The sequence below is a fragment of the Oncorhynchus gorbuscha genome, linkage group LG16 (assembly GCF_021184085.1).
Source record: "Oncorhynchus gorbuscha isolate QuinsamMale2020 ecotype Even-year linkage group LG16, OgorEven_v1.0, whole genome shotgun sequence".
NCBI classification, from domain to species: Eukaryota; Metazoa; Chordata; class Actinopteri; order Salmoniformes; family Salmonidae; genus Oncorhynchus; species Oncorhynchus gorbuscha.
This window is the reverse complement of record NC_060188.1, coordinates 81279114-81295260: the sequence shown is the minus strand read 5'-3', so window position 1 is coordinate 81295260 and position 16147 is coordinate 81279114. Positions and strand designations below refer to the sequence as shown.

At 43.1% G+C, this 16147-nt stretch overlaps 1 protein-coding gene across 4 annotated transcripts; it reads left to right on the top strand.

Annotated features, from left to right (window-relative positions):
- Positions 1–483: 483 nt before the first annotated feature.
- On the top strand, positions 484–15419 carry LOC123999193 (protein lin-54 homolog). 4 transcript variants are annotated; one of them, XM_046304721.1, is made up of 14 exons: positions 484–682; positions 2980–3742; positions 4062–4173; positions 4392–4504; positions 5905–6033; positions 6244–6445; positions 6571–6644; positions 6789–6983; positions 7062–7153; positions 7359–7430; positions 7596–7698; positions 7881–8018; positions 11473–11675; positions 11956–15419. In XM_046304721.1, exons 2-14 carry the CDS (start codon positions 3008–3010, stop codon positions 12149–12151), a joined length of 2364 nt encoding a protein of 787 aa, XP_046160677.1. In that variant the 5' UTR covers positions 484–682; positions 2980–3007; the 3' UTR covers positions 12152–15419. The 4 variants fall into 4 exon arrangements, with proteins under 4 accessions (XP_046160677.1, XP_046160673.1, XP_046160676.1 ...); XM_046304717.1 differs by having other exon boundaries at positions 2977–3742; XM_046304720.1 differs by lacking the exon at positions 484–682 and adding an exon at positions 1895–2047 and having other exon boundaries at positions 2977–3742.
- The last annotated feature ends 728 nt before the right edge of the window (positions 15420–16147 follow it).

The window sequence follows — 16147 nt, the reverse complement described above, 5'->3', positions numbered from 1 at the left end:
AACCCTGAATTGCTGAAGCTGTGTATTGGCTTTGGAGCCAACGGTCGGACATATTGGCACTCCCTAGTAAGAGTAGTTCATGTTTTAAGGACAAAATGACATGTCTTTTTTTGTTGCAGTTGGGCCTGTAACATTAGTCATCTCTAAAAATTATACTTATATATTTTTTTGTTTAGCTCACATAATATCATTCAACAGTATGCATGAAGTTGTCTGTAATATAATACATGTGGCAAAAACGAATGTAAAGGTTAACAAATGATGACGGCACTGTGGCTTCAACATAACGCCCCTTATTAGAAATCTAGTCTATATATACATAATTTGGTGCACCGCGGCTCAGGTTAATACAATTTGCCTCGCTCTGTAACTCTCATTTACTCAAGTATTTCCTTTATTTTGTCAGTGCCTACGGAGTTGTTGTGTAGATCTATCACACGCTGAGAGCGAGGCCGGAAGTACTTCGATTAATGACGCGCCATGTGGTTGTCAAGGAGTGCGTGACATTATTATGGGATGTTGGGGGTGAAATGGCGCTCGGCGCGGTATTTTGAACAATCGTCTACGTTTCTGTGCTTTTTACCGATATGTTGCTCCGCCTGTATGGACCGGTGAAAGTGTATGTGAGTTAAGGCGTTTCGAGACACTAAAAGTCATAGCTTCAAGGGGAAAAACAAACCACGTAAGAATCTGTTCGCTGTGTGAAAGGGGCAATACTTTGTGTTGCTGCTGGCTAGGCTTGCTAGCTAGCTAACAGCTGATGATATCAATTTGGCCAGTTAGCAGACAGCTAGCAGCATATGAAGATACAATATATAGTAACGTTACTTGTAGTATGTACTTACAAACTGTGGAAATACCTTCTTCTAGTTAGCTAACGTAGCTTTGTTATAGGATTCAAGTTGTTGAAGCAATATGAAGTTGGAAAATATCCATTAACTTTATTCACCATTCATTCGGATAAAGGAAACTAACGTTGCATATATTTCATAGATAATTATTATTTTACTGATGTTTGAGAGTTACATTGATTATTCAGCCTGTAGCTTTGTGTGATTATAATGACCTAAAATTCATTGCAAATGCAGCTCTCTAGATCGTTTCCAGCACTCCGACAGATGGACAGCAATTTCTGATTTTGCTAAGCCAGTTTGCCATTAGGGACTGTCATTGTTGAGCTTCCAGAGGTTAATGCCGCTGTAGTAATCCTGTCTATTCAATATTGGCTAGACGGAAAAATACCTTCCTAGTATAGTCTGTGTGTCTGCTTTGTGAAATGACTTGAAGGCAGCTGGGGCTTTGACTGTCAAATAGTCAGATGATTACGTCGAGGGTTCCTCTCAAGGTTTCTTTCTTCCAAAAGGAAGTAATATCCCCATTTGATGTAGGTCTCTGGGGGTTTGTTATTTGACAAATGACTATTAAGCATTGGTCTAATGAATGTTCTTATTCTACATTTGAATATGTTTACCAAAAACACAAACAGTTCACCAGTTGTCTTCAAATGTGGACATTTGAGAGAATTTAGATGTATTATTCGTGACGTTATTTATGTAAGTTGTATAGTTGTACACAGTACACAGAGTATCATGCAATTATTTACAGGCTCATAAGGCTTGTTACAGTATGTGACACAAGGCGGAGAACTCTTAATATTATTGCTGTTTTGCACTACCAGGTAATCTATCGCAAGCTGTGACCCCATTACTTTATTGGGAAACAATATTCCTGACATGGGCGTTCATATCTATTGCTCGTTCTTCCTCTCATCTCTTTAGTTGAACTCATGACGAGGTGAAAATGGCGGATATTTCGAAATCCAACCCGGCCTGAAAATAGAAACGTAGCTAACAAGCTATAGCTGGTCGTTTTCACAGTGCTGCTCCTGTCACAAATTCATGATTTTGACAGGCTGCTTAATAGATGAGAGAACAAAAAGCAGGCCCCGATCATATATCCTATCGAAAATTGAGGGGATGAACATCGCCCCCTTCCCCCTAGTTTATCAACTTGTATATTATCCTGTCTTATTTTGCGTATGCCGGAGGTAGGACAAAGATTTATTTTCTGGGATGTCCAAAGCGGCCTAGCCAAGCTAACTAACCAGCTATCTACACCTCCGCTATGCAATCCATGACATGTTAGCCAAACTATTTAATTGGCACCTTTCGAGATTCGGCGGATTGTGTTGCAAAGTAGGCTTTTGATCTAGTTGTGTTGCAATCAAAGTTAGGATCATAACGTCGTTGCATAAACATGTTTGTTATTGTTCTTGGTGGCTAGCTTAACTAACGTTAGCGTATTCAGCTTCGTTTAGCTAGCTAGCTAGTGTTAACAACCATAGAAAGCACTGTTAGTTACCGCTGCAGAGCCATTGCAACACTGCTAATGCTAGCTAAACAGATTATTTATGAATTTATATTGTAACGTCAAGTACTTGATTTTCTATTGCCTGTGTGTGTGTTCTGTAACACCCTTTTCATTGCTTATGAAGTAATCGCTGTCTTTGAAACATTTGGTGTATTTGCGCTTGTGTTTTTGATAGTAGATGTATAAATCTAATATATTCACTAATGTCACACACTGCATGTTTTTGCTGTGTATTGTGACAATAACATCATTCAAATCCATGGTGATTTGCGCCTTCCATTGTCTTTGCAGTGGTGTGTGTGTGCAACATATGCAGGAATTGGTCATTCTGTTTTAGGCTTCTCACTGTATTTTGTTCACATAGAAAATACTTTTGTAATTGTTCTTGGGTGCCTAACAATTGCTTATGGGCACTAACCAATAGGTATAAAAACCTATTGTTATAAATGCACGTTTATAGCCCAAGTAGCAGCTATCTATATCTGTTTTATAATGTACTGGTACTTTCCTGTCAGTCATTCTACTGAAAGAAAAGTTGTTTAACACATCCAATGGCTTGGTGGAGCTATTGGACTGACATTCTGATGCTTCCTGTTCTGTTTCCAGTAGTGACTGAGCTGAGTGTAAACCTACAGACATGGACGTGGTGTCGCCAGAGCTGAACAGTCTGCTCCCTGATGAGATCATGGACACAGAGGCCATCATCATGGATGACGACCCCCCCGCCGAGTCCCCTGCAGCCTCTGGCCAATCACAGCCTAGTGACGACTCACCAGTCCCCATGGAGACAGATGTGCCCACTGTCCCAGAGATCGTAAGCCTGTGTTCGGACGCCCCTCCAACCCAGCTGACCCAAGCCGGGACCACCTCCACCCCCACAGGTTCCACCCTCTGTAGCACCACCTCTGCTACCCAGCTCCTCCTCACCTCTTCCACGGTTTCATCCTCCTCCCTCACCTTGCGACCCGCCACAGCCTCCACCCTAACCTCAACCACCCCTAAAACCACCAGCAGCCTCTCCCGGGTTAGTCTCACCTCGGGGGGCTTACAGAAGCTCTCAGCCCCCTTCACCCTCTCAGCCAACCACCAGATCATCCTCAACAAGGTGACCTCATCTCCAGGCGCAGACACCACCAGGTCTCAAGGCACCACCACCACTTCCACTACTCCAGGGGGCCAGCAGTTCATGGTGACGGCCATAGGAAAGTCTGGCCAGCCTATTGTGCTGCAGCTGCCCCACACAGGCTCCAAGTCTGCCTCAGTGCAGGGTCTTGGGGAGGCCAAGGCCAACCCGCAGCATTTCAAGGTGGTGACGGTCAGCTCAGCCAGTCAGGTATCCACCCTGCAGGCCCAGCAGCTGAAGACTGTACAGGTGAGACCTGTTTGTTTACTTGTTTATTGACTTGTTTACCTTTTTGTCTCAAGGGTCTGGATTCTTTGCAATTTATCAGAAAGTAATTCAGTGGCTTTGCTATGCTGTGCTCACATTGTTTAGTGAGAAGATTCATTTAGTTATGTGTTGTCATGAAGAGCCTTATAAGGCTGGAAATCAATCCCCAACTGTAACCCCTCCACAAACACCATATGTGATCATCTTGGTGGTGGATGAAGCTGACGGGCTTTATAGGTCTGGGCTTTATCTCTAAGCTGTAGTTTGTGCAGTGAATGTAAATGAACATATTTCTCAATAGATTGCTAAGAAAACTCAGGTGTCTTCGGCTGGACCAATCAAGTTTGTCTTCACTAAAGCTGTCAACAACAAAGGTCTGACTGCCCAGACATCAGTATCCAATGTCATTACAGGTAATCCACCTGACATGCTCTTCATATTGACGTCTTCATAGAAAGAATGCTTGGTTTCCAATGTGCCACACACACCCATGGATAGCTGTGTAATTGAAAGTTCAGACTATTATAACTGCTTTGAGCCATAGAAATGTATATAGACTTTGATCCCTGCCCCAATTGGTTCTGACCTTATCGTTGTGATTCTGTGCCCTCCCCTAACCCCACCCACCCAGGTCGGGTCCTGTCCACAAGCAGCCCGGTGACCCCCCCGCGGACCATCACCCTCTCTGAGACCCTCGGCTCCAGCAACAAGATCGCCATCTCCCCCCTCAAGTCGCCCAGCAAGGTCAGACATGCTGCCACTCAATCCCTCTGACCCCACTTTGAGTAAGGGAGAGAGAACCAGTGCAGTTTCAGGGTCTGACATTAGAGTGGCCTACTGGCCTAGGGCCAGTAAACGCAATTCCAGTCAGTGGATCTCCTTTTTGCGTTCCAGTTCAATGTATTCTTGCTCTGTCGCAGTCTACCATTGAAGACTACATACGTAAAAGTCATGTTATTTCTATTTGCGCAATATGATTCTGATTAGCCATTCACTAAAGCACCACCACGCTGCCGTGAGTCACAACGTCTTGAGAAGTACAAGAGTTCGGCACGCGCAAGCACGGCGCATGGTGTCCAGAGCAAAAACAAGCACCCATCAATCTACTCGCTCAGCTTATTTATTTTAACTAAGGAAAGTGATTTACAAAAGTGAACATACTAGCAATATACTGGCTGCTGTTGATAGTCTGCAAAAGACACTTTAGCATTTGTCTTGGCTAGTCTACTGTAGCCAGGTCAATATATTTTGAACCCAATTCTCTTAAAGGAGCATTGTCCTATTTTGAGATGATACATTTTTTTTAGAAAATCATCTCAAAAGGACATGTTTAAGAAACAAAAATTAATGCAGTTAATACATTTTAAATTCTAAATAATAGAGTAATGACTTGCATTGTACAAAATGTTAGGAACACCTTCCCACTATTGAGTTGCGCTCAGAACAGCCTCAATACGTTGGCGTATGTACTCTACAAGGTGTCGAAAGCGTTCCACAGGGATTCTGGCCCATGTTGACTCCAGTGCTTCCAACAGGTGTGTCAATTTGATTGGATGTCCTTTGGGTGGTGGACCATTCTGTATACACACAGGAAACTGTTGAGTGTGAAACCCAGCAGCATTGCAGTTCTTGACACACTCAAACCGGTGCACCTACTACCATACCCTATTCAAAGGCAGTTAAATCTTTTCTTTCCCATTCACCTGCTAAATGGCACAAAAACACAATCCATATCTTAAGGCTTGAACATCCTTATTTAACCTGCTTCTTCCTCTTCATCTACACTGATTGAAGTGTATTTAACAGGTGACATCAATAAAGGATCATAGCTTTCAACTGGGTTCACCTGGTCAGTCTGTCATGGAAAGAGCAGGTGTTCCTAATGTTTTGTACACTCAGTGAATATTACACCACTATTTAATACATATCATAATAACCAAATCTAGCATATTTAATAGCTGCAAATAAAGAGAAAGCATGCCAACCTATAGGTCCCGCATGACCCCAATCCATTTAGAGACTATACCATGTCTGGGCCAGTGAGTGAGACCCTGAGTTTTCTCCCATTTTGTGTTTGGATGACAACTTGGAGCTATTGACATGTATTAGTAAACATATCATTCTGTTTTCTCTTTGTGTGACAGTTGACGGTGGTGTCGGTGGCCTCACAGGTCCCCAACTCCCCTCAGAAGTCAGTGTCTCTGCCTCTCAACATGGCCCACCTGGGACATCAGATACTATTACAACAGTCTACAGCCACCTCTCCAGCCAAGGTAGTCTCAACCCATTCTACTGTGCGGCTACAACTAGCTCTTATAACAGTGTTTCTCAACTGTGGTCCTCTCTGACCCCCAGAACTGCAAATTTTTTGTTTTATTCAAACACTGGAACACCTGATTCAACTAGCCAATACCCTGATCATCAGGTGTGCTACTGCTGATGCTCTTGGAAATAATCTTGACTGTTTTCTCCCCTCCTCACAGACCATGAAGCCTGTGCAGACTGTGACGGTGGGAGGGGTGGGCGCCACCCAATTTAAGACCATCTTTCCCCTGTCCACCCCATCCAACGTGCAGCAGATCCAGGTGCCAGGCAGCCGCTTCCACTACGTCAGGCTGGTCACTGCCACCACGGGCAGCAGCACGGGACATGCCGGCAGCCCCATCACTAACTCATCCATGACAGGTAGGAGCCAGACTCCCAACTCACCATCCATACAGAGTGGCAGGGAAAGGATTTTAGGTCCAAACAGTGCCATAAATATATAGTGTATGTACAATGGTATATAATGACCTGTTTTCCTTCCACAGCCAAGCCCATGGTGGTCAACACAACTCAAGTCAGGATGTCTGTCCCCATTGTCCCAGCACAGACAATGAAGCAGGTGAAACACACGTGACACGAACACACTACTTACTTACAGATTGAATTGCTCCCCTAATCATACATTCACTCAGCCACGACAACATGCACTATCAATAAGGTGAGTGTAATTGAACAAACCTTCATTGTTCTCCTCCTCTGTCAGGTGGTGCCTAAGCCCTTGACATCGTCAGGCCAGGTGCTGACCACTCAGACCCAGCAGAGGTTGATCATGCCCGCCACATCGCTACCCCAGATTCAGCCCAACCTCACCAATCTACCCCCGGGTACCGTATTGGCGCCTGCCCCTGGCTCTGGGAACATGGGCTACGCCGTGCTGCCCGCACAATACGTCACACAGGTACAGGGCTGGAATGTGTGTTAAATGCATTTTAAACGTGTGTGTTTGTGCTCTCACACTTCTCTCTCTCTTCTCCAGCTCCAGCAGTCGGCGTATGTGACTCTGGCCAGCAGCTCTGGGTTCTCCACCCCTACAGGCATCCAGACTCAGGCCAGACTGCCTCTCAACGGGTAAGCACAACACCACACAGGAAATCCCCAGCTGGAGTATGATCTGTGGTTTGATGGCAAAGAAGTCCTTGTCAGTAGAATAAGTCAGTACAATAAAGCACCTTTGTTTGAAGGTTTTAAATTCCTTTTGATATGAAATGTTATGACAACGTTGAAATAAACTCACTGACCTGACTAATTATAAGCATATTCCCTTCTCCCACAGCTTATCAACATCAGGTGCTGCCTTCAGACCACGGAAGCCCTGTAACTGCACCAAATCTCAGTGTCTCAAACTGTACGTACTATAATAACTTACAGGGAACTCAACCTACTCAACTATTGATGTTTAACAGGATTCCTGCTTTAAAAAGTAAATGTCCTGTATTTAGACGTGTAGACATCATTTGAGATGGGCCTAACCTCTAGCTGTCTATGTTGTGTCTGAATGCTCTCTCTGCAGGTACTGTGACTGTTTTGCCAACGGGGAGTTCTGTCAGAACTGTAACTGTACCAACTGCTTCAACAACCTGGAACACGAGACCGACCGAGCTAAAGCCATCAAGGTGAGGAACAAGACCTCAGATTTGACTCAACTTTATTTGTCTCACCTTATTCTTCCTTTATGTGAAAGAAAAGCTTGGTGTGACAAATGTACTATTTGATTTGTGATATGATTTGGCCTTGTGTAATATATCTGACTCCTTGTGTACAGAGTTGTTTTAAAAGGAGTGTATCATTTCCCCAGGCATGTCTGGACCGCAACCCGGAGGCGTTCAAACCGAAGATCGGTAAAGGTAAAGAGGGCGAGTCGGACCGCAGACACAGCAAAGGCTGCAACTGTAAACGCTCAGGCTGCCTGAAGAACTACTGCGAGTGTTACGAGGTGGGTCTCTCTCTCGCTCTCACGCTCTCGCTCTGTGTGTGTCAAGCAAGTGAAATGGTACAAGCAGTAAACATTACACTCACAAAAGTTTCAAAGCAATGGAGATGTCATATTATGGCTATGTACAGTGTTGTAATGATGTACAAAAGGGAAAATAAATAAACATAAATATGGGTTGTATTTACAATGGTGTTTGTTCTTCACTGGTTGCCTTTTCTTGTGGCAACAGGTCACAAATCTTGCTGCTTTGATGGCAAACTGGTATTTCACCCAGTAGATATGAGTTATTTTCAAATTCTTTGTGGGTCTGTGCAATCTTTATTTTTTTTATTTATTTAACTAGTCAGTTAAGAACAAATTCTTATTTACAATGATGGCCTACTGGGGAACAATGGGTTAACTGCCTTGTTCGAGAGCAGAACACCAGATTTTTACTTTTTTTTTTACTTTAAAAAAAAAAAGTTGTTTTTTTTAACCTTTTTACTTTTCAGTTACTGGACCAACGCTCTAACCACTAAGCTACCTGCCACCCCAATCTCAGAGAAATATGTGTCTAATATGGTCAAACATTTGGTGGGAGGTTAGGAAGTGCAGCTCAGTTTCCACCTCATTTTGTGGGCAGTGAGCGCTATGTGCCTACTGCGATCTCTCTGAATAGCAAAGCTATGCTACTGTCTGTAAATTGTCAAAGCTTTCCTTCATTTTGGGTCAGTAAGTTTAGGGCCAAATAGCATTCTAGTTTGTTCTCTTTTTTGTAAACTCTTTCCAATGTGTCAAGTAATTATCTTTTTGTTTTCTCACAATTTTGTTGCATCTAATTGTGTTGCTGGGGCTCTGTGGGGTGTGTTTGTGTTTGTGCACAGAGTCCCAGGACCAGCTTGCTTAGGGGACTCTTCTCCGGGTTCATCTCTCTGTAGGTGATGGCTTTGTTATGGAAGGTTTGGGAATCACTTCCTTTTTAGGTGGTGGTCGAATTTAACGTCTCTTTTCTGGATTTTGATAATTAGGGGATATCGGCCTAATTCTGCTCTGCGTGAATTATTTGGTGTTTTACGTTGGACATGGAGGATGTTTTTGCAGAATTCTTCATGCAGTGTCTCAATTTGGTGTTTGTCCCATTTTGTGAATTATTTTTGTTGATGAGTGGACCCAAACCGTAGAGGGCAATGGGTTCTAAAACTGAGTCAAGTATTTTTTTCCCAGATACTGACTGGGTTGTTGATTTTTATGTTCCTGGAGAGTCCAGTTGGTTCTGGTATTCTTTAATAGCTTATTCTAAGATATGTATTTGATCATGGACATGTTTTTTGCTGTTTGAATTTTGTTATAGAACCAAAAGGCTTGGAGAAGTGGTTATCCATACATCTCCATTTTGAATAGTTGCAGTGCATTCCGAAAGTATACAGACCCCTTGACTTTTTCCACATTTTGTTAAGTTACAGCCTTATTCTAAAATGGATTCAATTGTTTTTTCCCCCTCATCAATCTACACACAATACCCCATAATGACAAAGCAAAAACAGGTTTTTCGAAATTTTAGCAAACTTATAAAAAATAAAATGGAAATATTACATTTACGTAAGTATTCAGACCCTTTACTCAGTACTTTGTTGAAGCATCTTTGGCAGCGATTACAGCGTTGAGTCTTCTTGGGTATGACACTACAAGCTTGGCACACCTGTATTTAGGGTTTCTCCCATTCTTTTCTGCAAATCGTCTCAAGCACTGTCAGGTTGGATGGAGAGCATTGCTTGTCGTATAATATTCTAATCAAGTGAGGGAGACTCATTTCTTCAACAATCCCCCGATTGAGGCCACTGTGTTCTTGGGGACCATCAATGCTGCAGACATTTTTTTGTACCCTTCCCCAGTTCTGTGCCTCGACACAATCCTGTCTCTGAGCTCTATGGACAATTCCTTCCACCTCATGGCTTGGTTTTTGCTCCGACATGCACTGTCAACTGTGGGACGTTATATAGACAGGTGTGTGCTTTTCCAAATCAGGTTATAAAAACATCTCAAGGAAGATCAGTGGAAACAGGATGCACCCAAGTTCAATTTCAGGTCTGAAAGCAAAGGGTCTAAATATTTATGTAAATACGGTATTTCTGTTTTGCAACAACAAAAAAGTCCATAAACCTGTTTTCGCTTTGTCATTATGGGTTATTGATTGAGGATTGTATTTAATCCATTTTAGAATATGGCTGTAATGTAACATGTGGAACATGCGAAGGGGTCTGAATACTTTCTGAATGAACTAACTCTTCGTGTTTGTTCCAATTTTCCCGGAAGTGGTTAGATTCCATGGATTCTTGAATGACATTGTGTTGATTTCTGACGTGATGTTCCTTTTTCTGTAGTGTTTCATTGATTCACCATAGTGAAGGTGTAGGCTCAGGTTTTCTGCATCTGTTTTTGGTTGGACAGGTTTCTCCATTTCTTTTGTAGGTTTTGCATTCTTCATCAAACCATTTGTCATTGTTTTTTTATTTTCTTAGGTTGCCTGCTCTCAATTTTTAGGTTTGGGAAGCTGAAATGTCAAATATACTGTTCAGGCTTTCTACTGCCAAGTTTACACCTTCACTAAATACAGTGAAATGTTTTATCCAGGAAGTTATCTAAAAGGAATTCAATTTGCTGTTGCCTAATTGTTCGGGTTTTTTCCGGTAGGTTTCTACACTACTTTCATTCCATCTATAGCATTTTTGTTATATTGTGCAGTTCCTTTGGCTTTGATGCCTCTACTTGAACAGAGCAATATTCAATCATAACTATGATTTTGCTGATAGGGGTGTCAGTGGGATGACTGAACACTCTGAGAGACTGGGTTGAAGTCAGTGATAAAGTAATCTACAGTACTACTGCCAAGGGACGAGCTGTAGGTGTACCTACCATAGGAGTCTCCTCGAAGCCTACCATTTACTATGTACATACCCAGCGTGCAACAGAGCTCCAGGAGTTGTTTTATTTTTTTTATTGAACCTTTATTTAACTAGTTGGGGGGGGGCATATAGGGTGTGGCCAGGGTTTGTTGGGGGGGGGGGTCTCAGCTGGTTGGGGGTAAGGGCTGTGATCTGGGTGTATGTCCTCTTGGCGTGGCTTCTCTTGATGCAGGTCCTTCTGGAAGGGGTCTCGCAGGTCTGAGATGGTGTCTTGGCGGGATATCTGTTGCTCCTGTATGAGGTGCTGGGGCTGCGGTTGAGGGTGACTTCCTTCAGGGTCCTGGCAAAAGTTGGGATTGCTGCTTTGTAGAGGTGGACCTGGTCGTAAAGACTGTTCAAGTCCAGGGTGGACTATAACGTTGTACTCTGTTCTATTATATGTTGCACGCCACTTTACATCAGGGGTGGCCAGTCTTATCCCTGAAGCGGTGGGTGCAGGCTTCTGGTCCGACCTTCTAGTAGCACACCGTTCTTGGTCACGCCTGCTTATTTATTGAGACTCTCTCTGCCAGGCCAAGATCATGTGCTCGTCTACCTGTAAGTGTGTGGGCTGTAAGAACTTTGAAGAGAGCCCTGAGAGGAAGACTCTGATGCACCTGGCCGACGCAGCTGAGGTCAGAGTTCAACAACAGACGGCAGCCAAGACCAAGCTGTCATCACAGATCTCAGACCTGCTTACACGGACCACTCCCGCCATCACCAGTGGAGGGGGGAGGTAAGACTCCCTCCCTCTCTACACTCGCCCTCTCCAGCCTCACCCCCTCTCTACTCACCCCCTCTCCTCAACGCATCTTCTCTAGATTTATTTTCTCTATCCTTAACGCCTCCTCCCTCTCACCCCCCTCTCTCCAGCCTCGGCTCCCCCTCTCTCCAGCCTCGGCTCCCCCTCTCTCCAGCCTCGGCTCCCCCTCTCTCCAGCCTCGGCTCTGTACTCCCCATCTATGCTGTATCTTGTTCTAGAGCAGCGGCTAATCTCTCCATCCTCTCTCAACCAGGATGCCCTATACGTTTGTGACGAAGGAGGTGGCGGAGGTGACGTGCGAGTGTCTGCTGGAGCAGGCTGAGCAGGCAGAGCTGAACCAGCAGCCCCAGGCCACCGCAGAGAGGATGATCCTGGAGGAGTTTGGACGCTGCCTCATGAGGATCATTAGCTCGGCAGGCAAGACAGACTGTCCCTCCATCAACTGCTAGGCTAGGTCCAAGGGCTCTCTCGATTTGCCTCTCACCCAGCGCAGAGAGAACTTGTTCCTGGGATACTGAAAGGGTGACCCCCTTTCTCCCCAAGCCCCAGAGCTAGACATTGGTACTGGCGAGTGGTGGTGATCCCTGGGAGGTCCTTGGTTTCTCTGTCTCCCAGGCTAGCTATCCCCATAGACATTGGATTGGGAGGAGAGTAGACTGCCCCGTCAACTGTTATCTAGCTAGACCCAGCACCAGGAGGCAAGGACAGCCCTGTGCAATGCTTACCCAGCCTCAGAGCTCTAGCATTGGGAGAAATAAGGGACATGAATTGCTATGGCGCTGGTGCTGCTCCTTCTTCCCAGTTAGTGGGAACAGCCTTGGCTGAAGGGAGGGGCTGTCCCCATGCCTGCCTGAAAAAACAAGGATTGTGGGAGAGACTTGGCAGAGAAAGAGGTGCAAAGGTAGAGCAAACGAGCGGGACCAGGATTTGGGTTTTAACCAGTTCTTGGTTTCGGTGCACCCTCTGACTGAGTGGAATAGCACAGTTTGTTTGTTTGTTTTTGGAAGGGGGTTGTTTTAGACTTACCGTGCACACTTTTTGATAATAGGTATTTTTACATGTTTTTTTTTTCTTCTTCTAATGTATTTTTTCCTACCATCCTATCAAGGCTCTTTGTCCCTCTCCTTCTCTCTGGTGTGATATTAACATGTTTTAATCATTTCTGATGATTCTTCAGTTAGTAGCCCAGGTTCTAATCATGATGCTGATCTCTCTACAGTTGCTAGCTTTTACTATAGCCCACAAGATACCCCCACTATTTATTTTCCTCAACCACCGTTTCAACTTGTGCTTATAAAAATGTCTAGGAACAAATTCTAAATTCCCGCTTTTGATTTTATCATGGATATGGATTCTATTTACCATTTTTAAACAAATAATCGGTAACTATTTAAATTTACATTCACCAGACTGGGTTTTGGGGTAGCATACAGTCCTGTTTCTGACACTTTCAGGTAGGGTAAAGTTTCACAATATCAAATCCAAGTTATTTGCTCTGCTAAAGTGCTTATGGTACTCTAAACTCTAAATTAATTGTGAAGGTAGGAAAGTTGTCCACTTATTAGGTAAATAGGAATATTGGAATCGAAGTGACCCTACTTTAACTTCTTTGAATAACAAATATGTAGAGTAATGTATGTAGCATAGTGCACACACATCCATGTTGGATCACTGTCAAGGGGCTGATTGTTTGATTGGATAATGAATCTAGCCATCGTATCACCGTATGTCAGGAGCACTGCAACTATTTTAGCATAGCAGAGTGCCTTTAGTCTACAGTGAGCTGATGATTGGGCATGGTAACGTTTTTCTACAATGTCATCATGGATTAGGCTACCAGGTAACACATGGTTTGGCCTCTGTGTGTCACACTAACTCTGCCCATCAGGTATGTGTTCAACAGCATCTGGGTGGTGTTTCTAAAACCCATATTATCATGTCCACTAGTCTGGCTAACACACAACTCTCAAGTCCTCCTGACTTCAGTCTGGAATGGCTCCTCCATGTTGGCACAATGCGTCGATAATGAAGAGGGCTGTGTTTTTACTGGTTGGTTCTCTTCTGTATTATTCTCACTCAAAACACCAACATGAATGGCCACACAGCCCCCTGAGCGCTGCCCCTTCCATTACAATGGCTGTATTTTAAAAACAACAAGAGGTCTCAACCTCTTAGGGGGAAAAATCACATTTGATTGAACCAATCAAAGCCATCGCTCTATTTCTGAGTGAATATTGCATTATAACGGCCTTCTTTCCAGACCAGTGTACGACAGCTGTCCCTGTGTTGTGAGTCATGTGGGTCGCGCCAGCCTACATTTCCCCCTCTCTGTTTTTCTATTGGGGTGAGTCTTGTGTGTGTTTGGGTGTTGTTTTTAAAATACTGTTATTAGTAGATGTAGGATACCTTTGCCTTACGTTCCCCAGTCTGCTCAGGGCATTGAAGGACTTTTACTACGTTGTCAATTGTTTCCCACAATGTTGTTGAAGACGCACACATACTTATTAAAACACGCTCAAGATCTATCAAAAAGCAGCCGTTTGTTGATATAGATATATATATATATATAGATTGCCCTTGTCCAAAAGAGCATGACCATGTTATACACCGTCACACATCCTTTTTAAAGTTGTAATCATCCCTATGCACTGAACACTTTTTGTTTATTGTATGGATGATCTTGCAGGTTATTACAAAATTGCTGTACAGGAGCATCAACAATTGGTTTGAGCAGCGTGATGCATCCCTAATAAAACACATTTCTCTAGGCCCTGTTCAGGAGGGTGCAATGTTACAGAACGTTCAGATAGAAATGTATTGTGTAGAACTAATACAGTGGTATTTCAGTAGAGGATTGGAATTATTGGCACTATGTTACATTTCTATTTGTAACATTTGTTGAGTCTCCTCTTACATTTACATTTAAGTCATTTAGCAGACGCTCTTATCCAGAGCGACTTACAGCCCTAGTATCCATTGTCAACCCACAAAGTGGGATGTTTCAAAGGGCTTCCAATAGTTGAGCACAAACAGAACGCTGCTCTGAAAGTGCTCTGCCCAGCTCACTCCCTTAATCTGATGTTGAAAGGTGGTGGGAAATTGTTTTTAGATTGTCTTCTAACAGAGAGAAATGTAACAAAAAATACATTTATATTATCAATAAAACTAAACAGCAAAGTTGTGCTCTGTCTGAACAGAAAAGTTCCTATCAAATCTATATATTTCAGGAGAAACCTAGCCTTCTATCAGGTAACCTAACCCATGGCATCTGGCAGTGCTCTGTACACTAGACAAAACAATAAACCTTCTTTGTACCTTCTCAATGTTTGCAATATCAGGCTTTTTTCACTGAGGGAATCTCTGTACTGAACTGATCTGTGTAAATCTGTTACCTGCTGCCCCTCCATGTATAAAAGCCCCTGTGCAACAGCTTAGTAGTACTACTTGGTTGTTTGATTGTATATCGTATGTTAAGTGACCATTGCCTGTATTGCTTTTTAGGTGAAATCATGTTTTCTTTTTTCTTATGTCACCGTTCTTGTAAACATCTTTCTGTCTGGAATTATTTATCTCATGTTATCCTGACTATAACACAGTATCACCAAAATTAAAGTACTTTTAATTATTTTCAGATTTATATTGAGTAAAGCCTATGTAAGATGTTGTGACTGTAATGTAAGCAAAATACAAAGCAAATAAAATTTATACAGTTCTGTAAAAAAATGTTTTCTCAATCTTTGCACTAAATTGCATTCATAATTGACTAATTACATAGAATAGGGCGATCAGATATTGTCATATTTCTGATAAGCCAATTTTCTGATTTCAGATGTCTGATTGTTTTAGACAATAACATGAAGTTGATTTGTACGTGATTGATGCTATGCATTAACACCACTGTAATTAACACTACACTGTAATTAACACTGTGTGTTACAGATGTGTAAGATATTTTATGATCAGATGAATTGCAATTAATTGCAAAGTCCCTCTTTGCCATGCAAATGAACTGAATCCCCCCCCCCAAAAAAAGATTTCCATTGCATTTCAGCCCTGCCACAAAAGGACCAGCTGACATCATGTCAGTGACTCTCTCGTTAACACAGGTGTGAGTGTTGACGAGGACAAGGCTGGAGATCACTCTGTCATCCTGATTGAGTTCGAATAACAGACTGGAAGCTTCAAAAGGTGGGTGGTGCTTGTAATCATTCTTCTTCCTCTGTCAATCATGGTTACCTGCAATGAAACACATGCCGTCATCATTGCTTTGCAGAAAAAGTGCTTCACCGTTAAGGATATTGCTGCCAGGAAGATTGGGGCGGAGCATCTGGAGAAAACACAGAGGAAGTACTTAACCAAGACTCCCAGCAAGATCACCAAGGTAACTAACACAGTAACATAACGTGACATGCTGGTGTGAATGACCAATGCAACGGTGTTTTAGC

Bases quoted from the DNA above. Each gene is read 5' to 3' on its own strand.
- LOC123999193 (XM_046304721.1), top strand. From the start codon at position 3,008: ATGGACGTGGTGTCGCCAGAGCTGAACAGTCTGCTCCCTGATGAGATC. The intron at 6,645-6,788 runs GTGAAACACACG...CTCCTCTGTCAG, and splicing joins CAGCACAGACAATGAAGCAG to GTGGTGCCTAAGCCCTTGAC. The intron at 6,984-7,061 runs GTACAGGGCTGG...TCTCTTCTCCAG, and splicing joins CCGCACAATACGTCACACAG to CTCCAGCAGTCGGCGTATGT.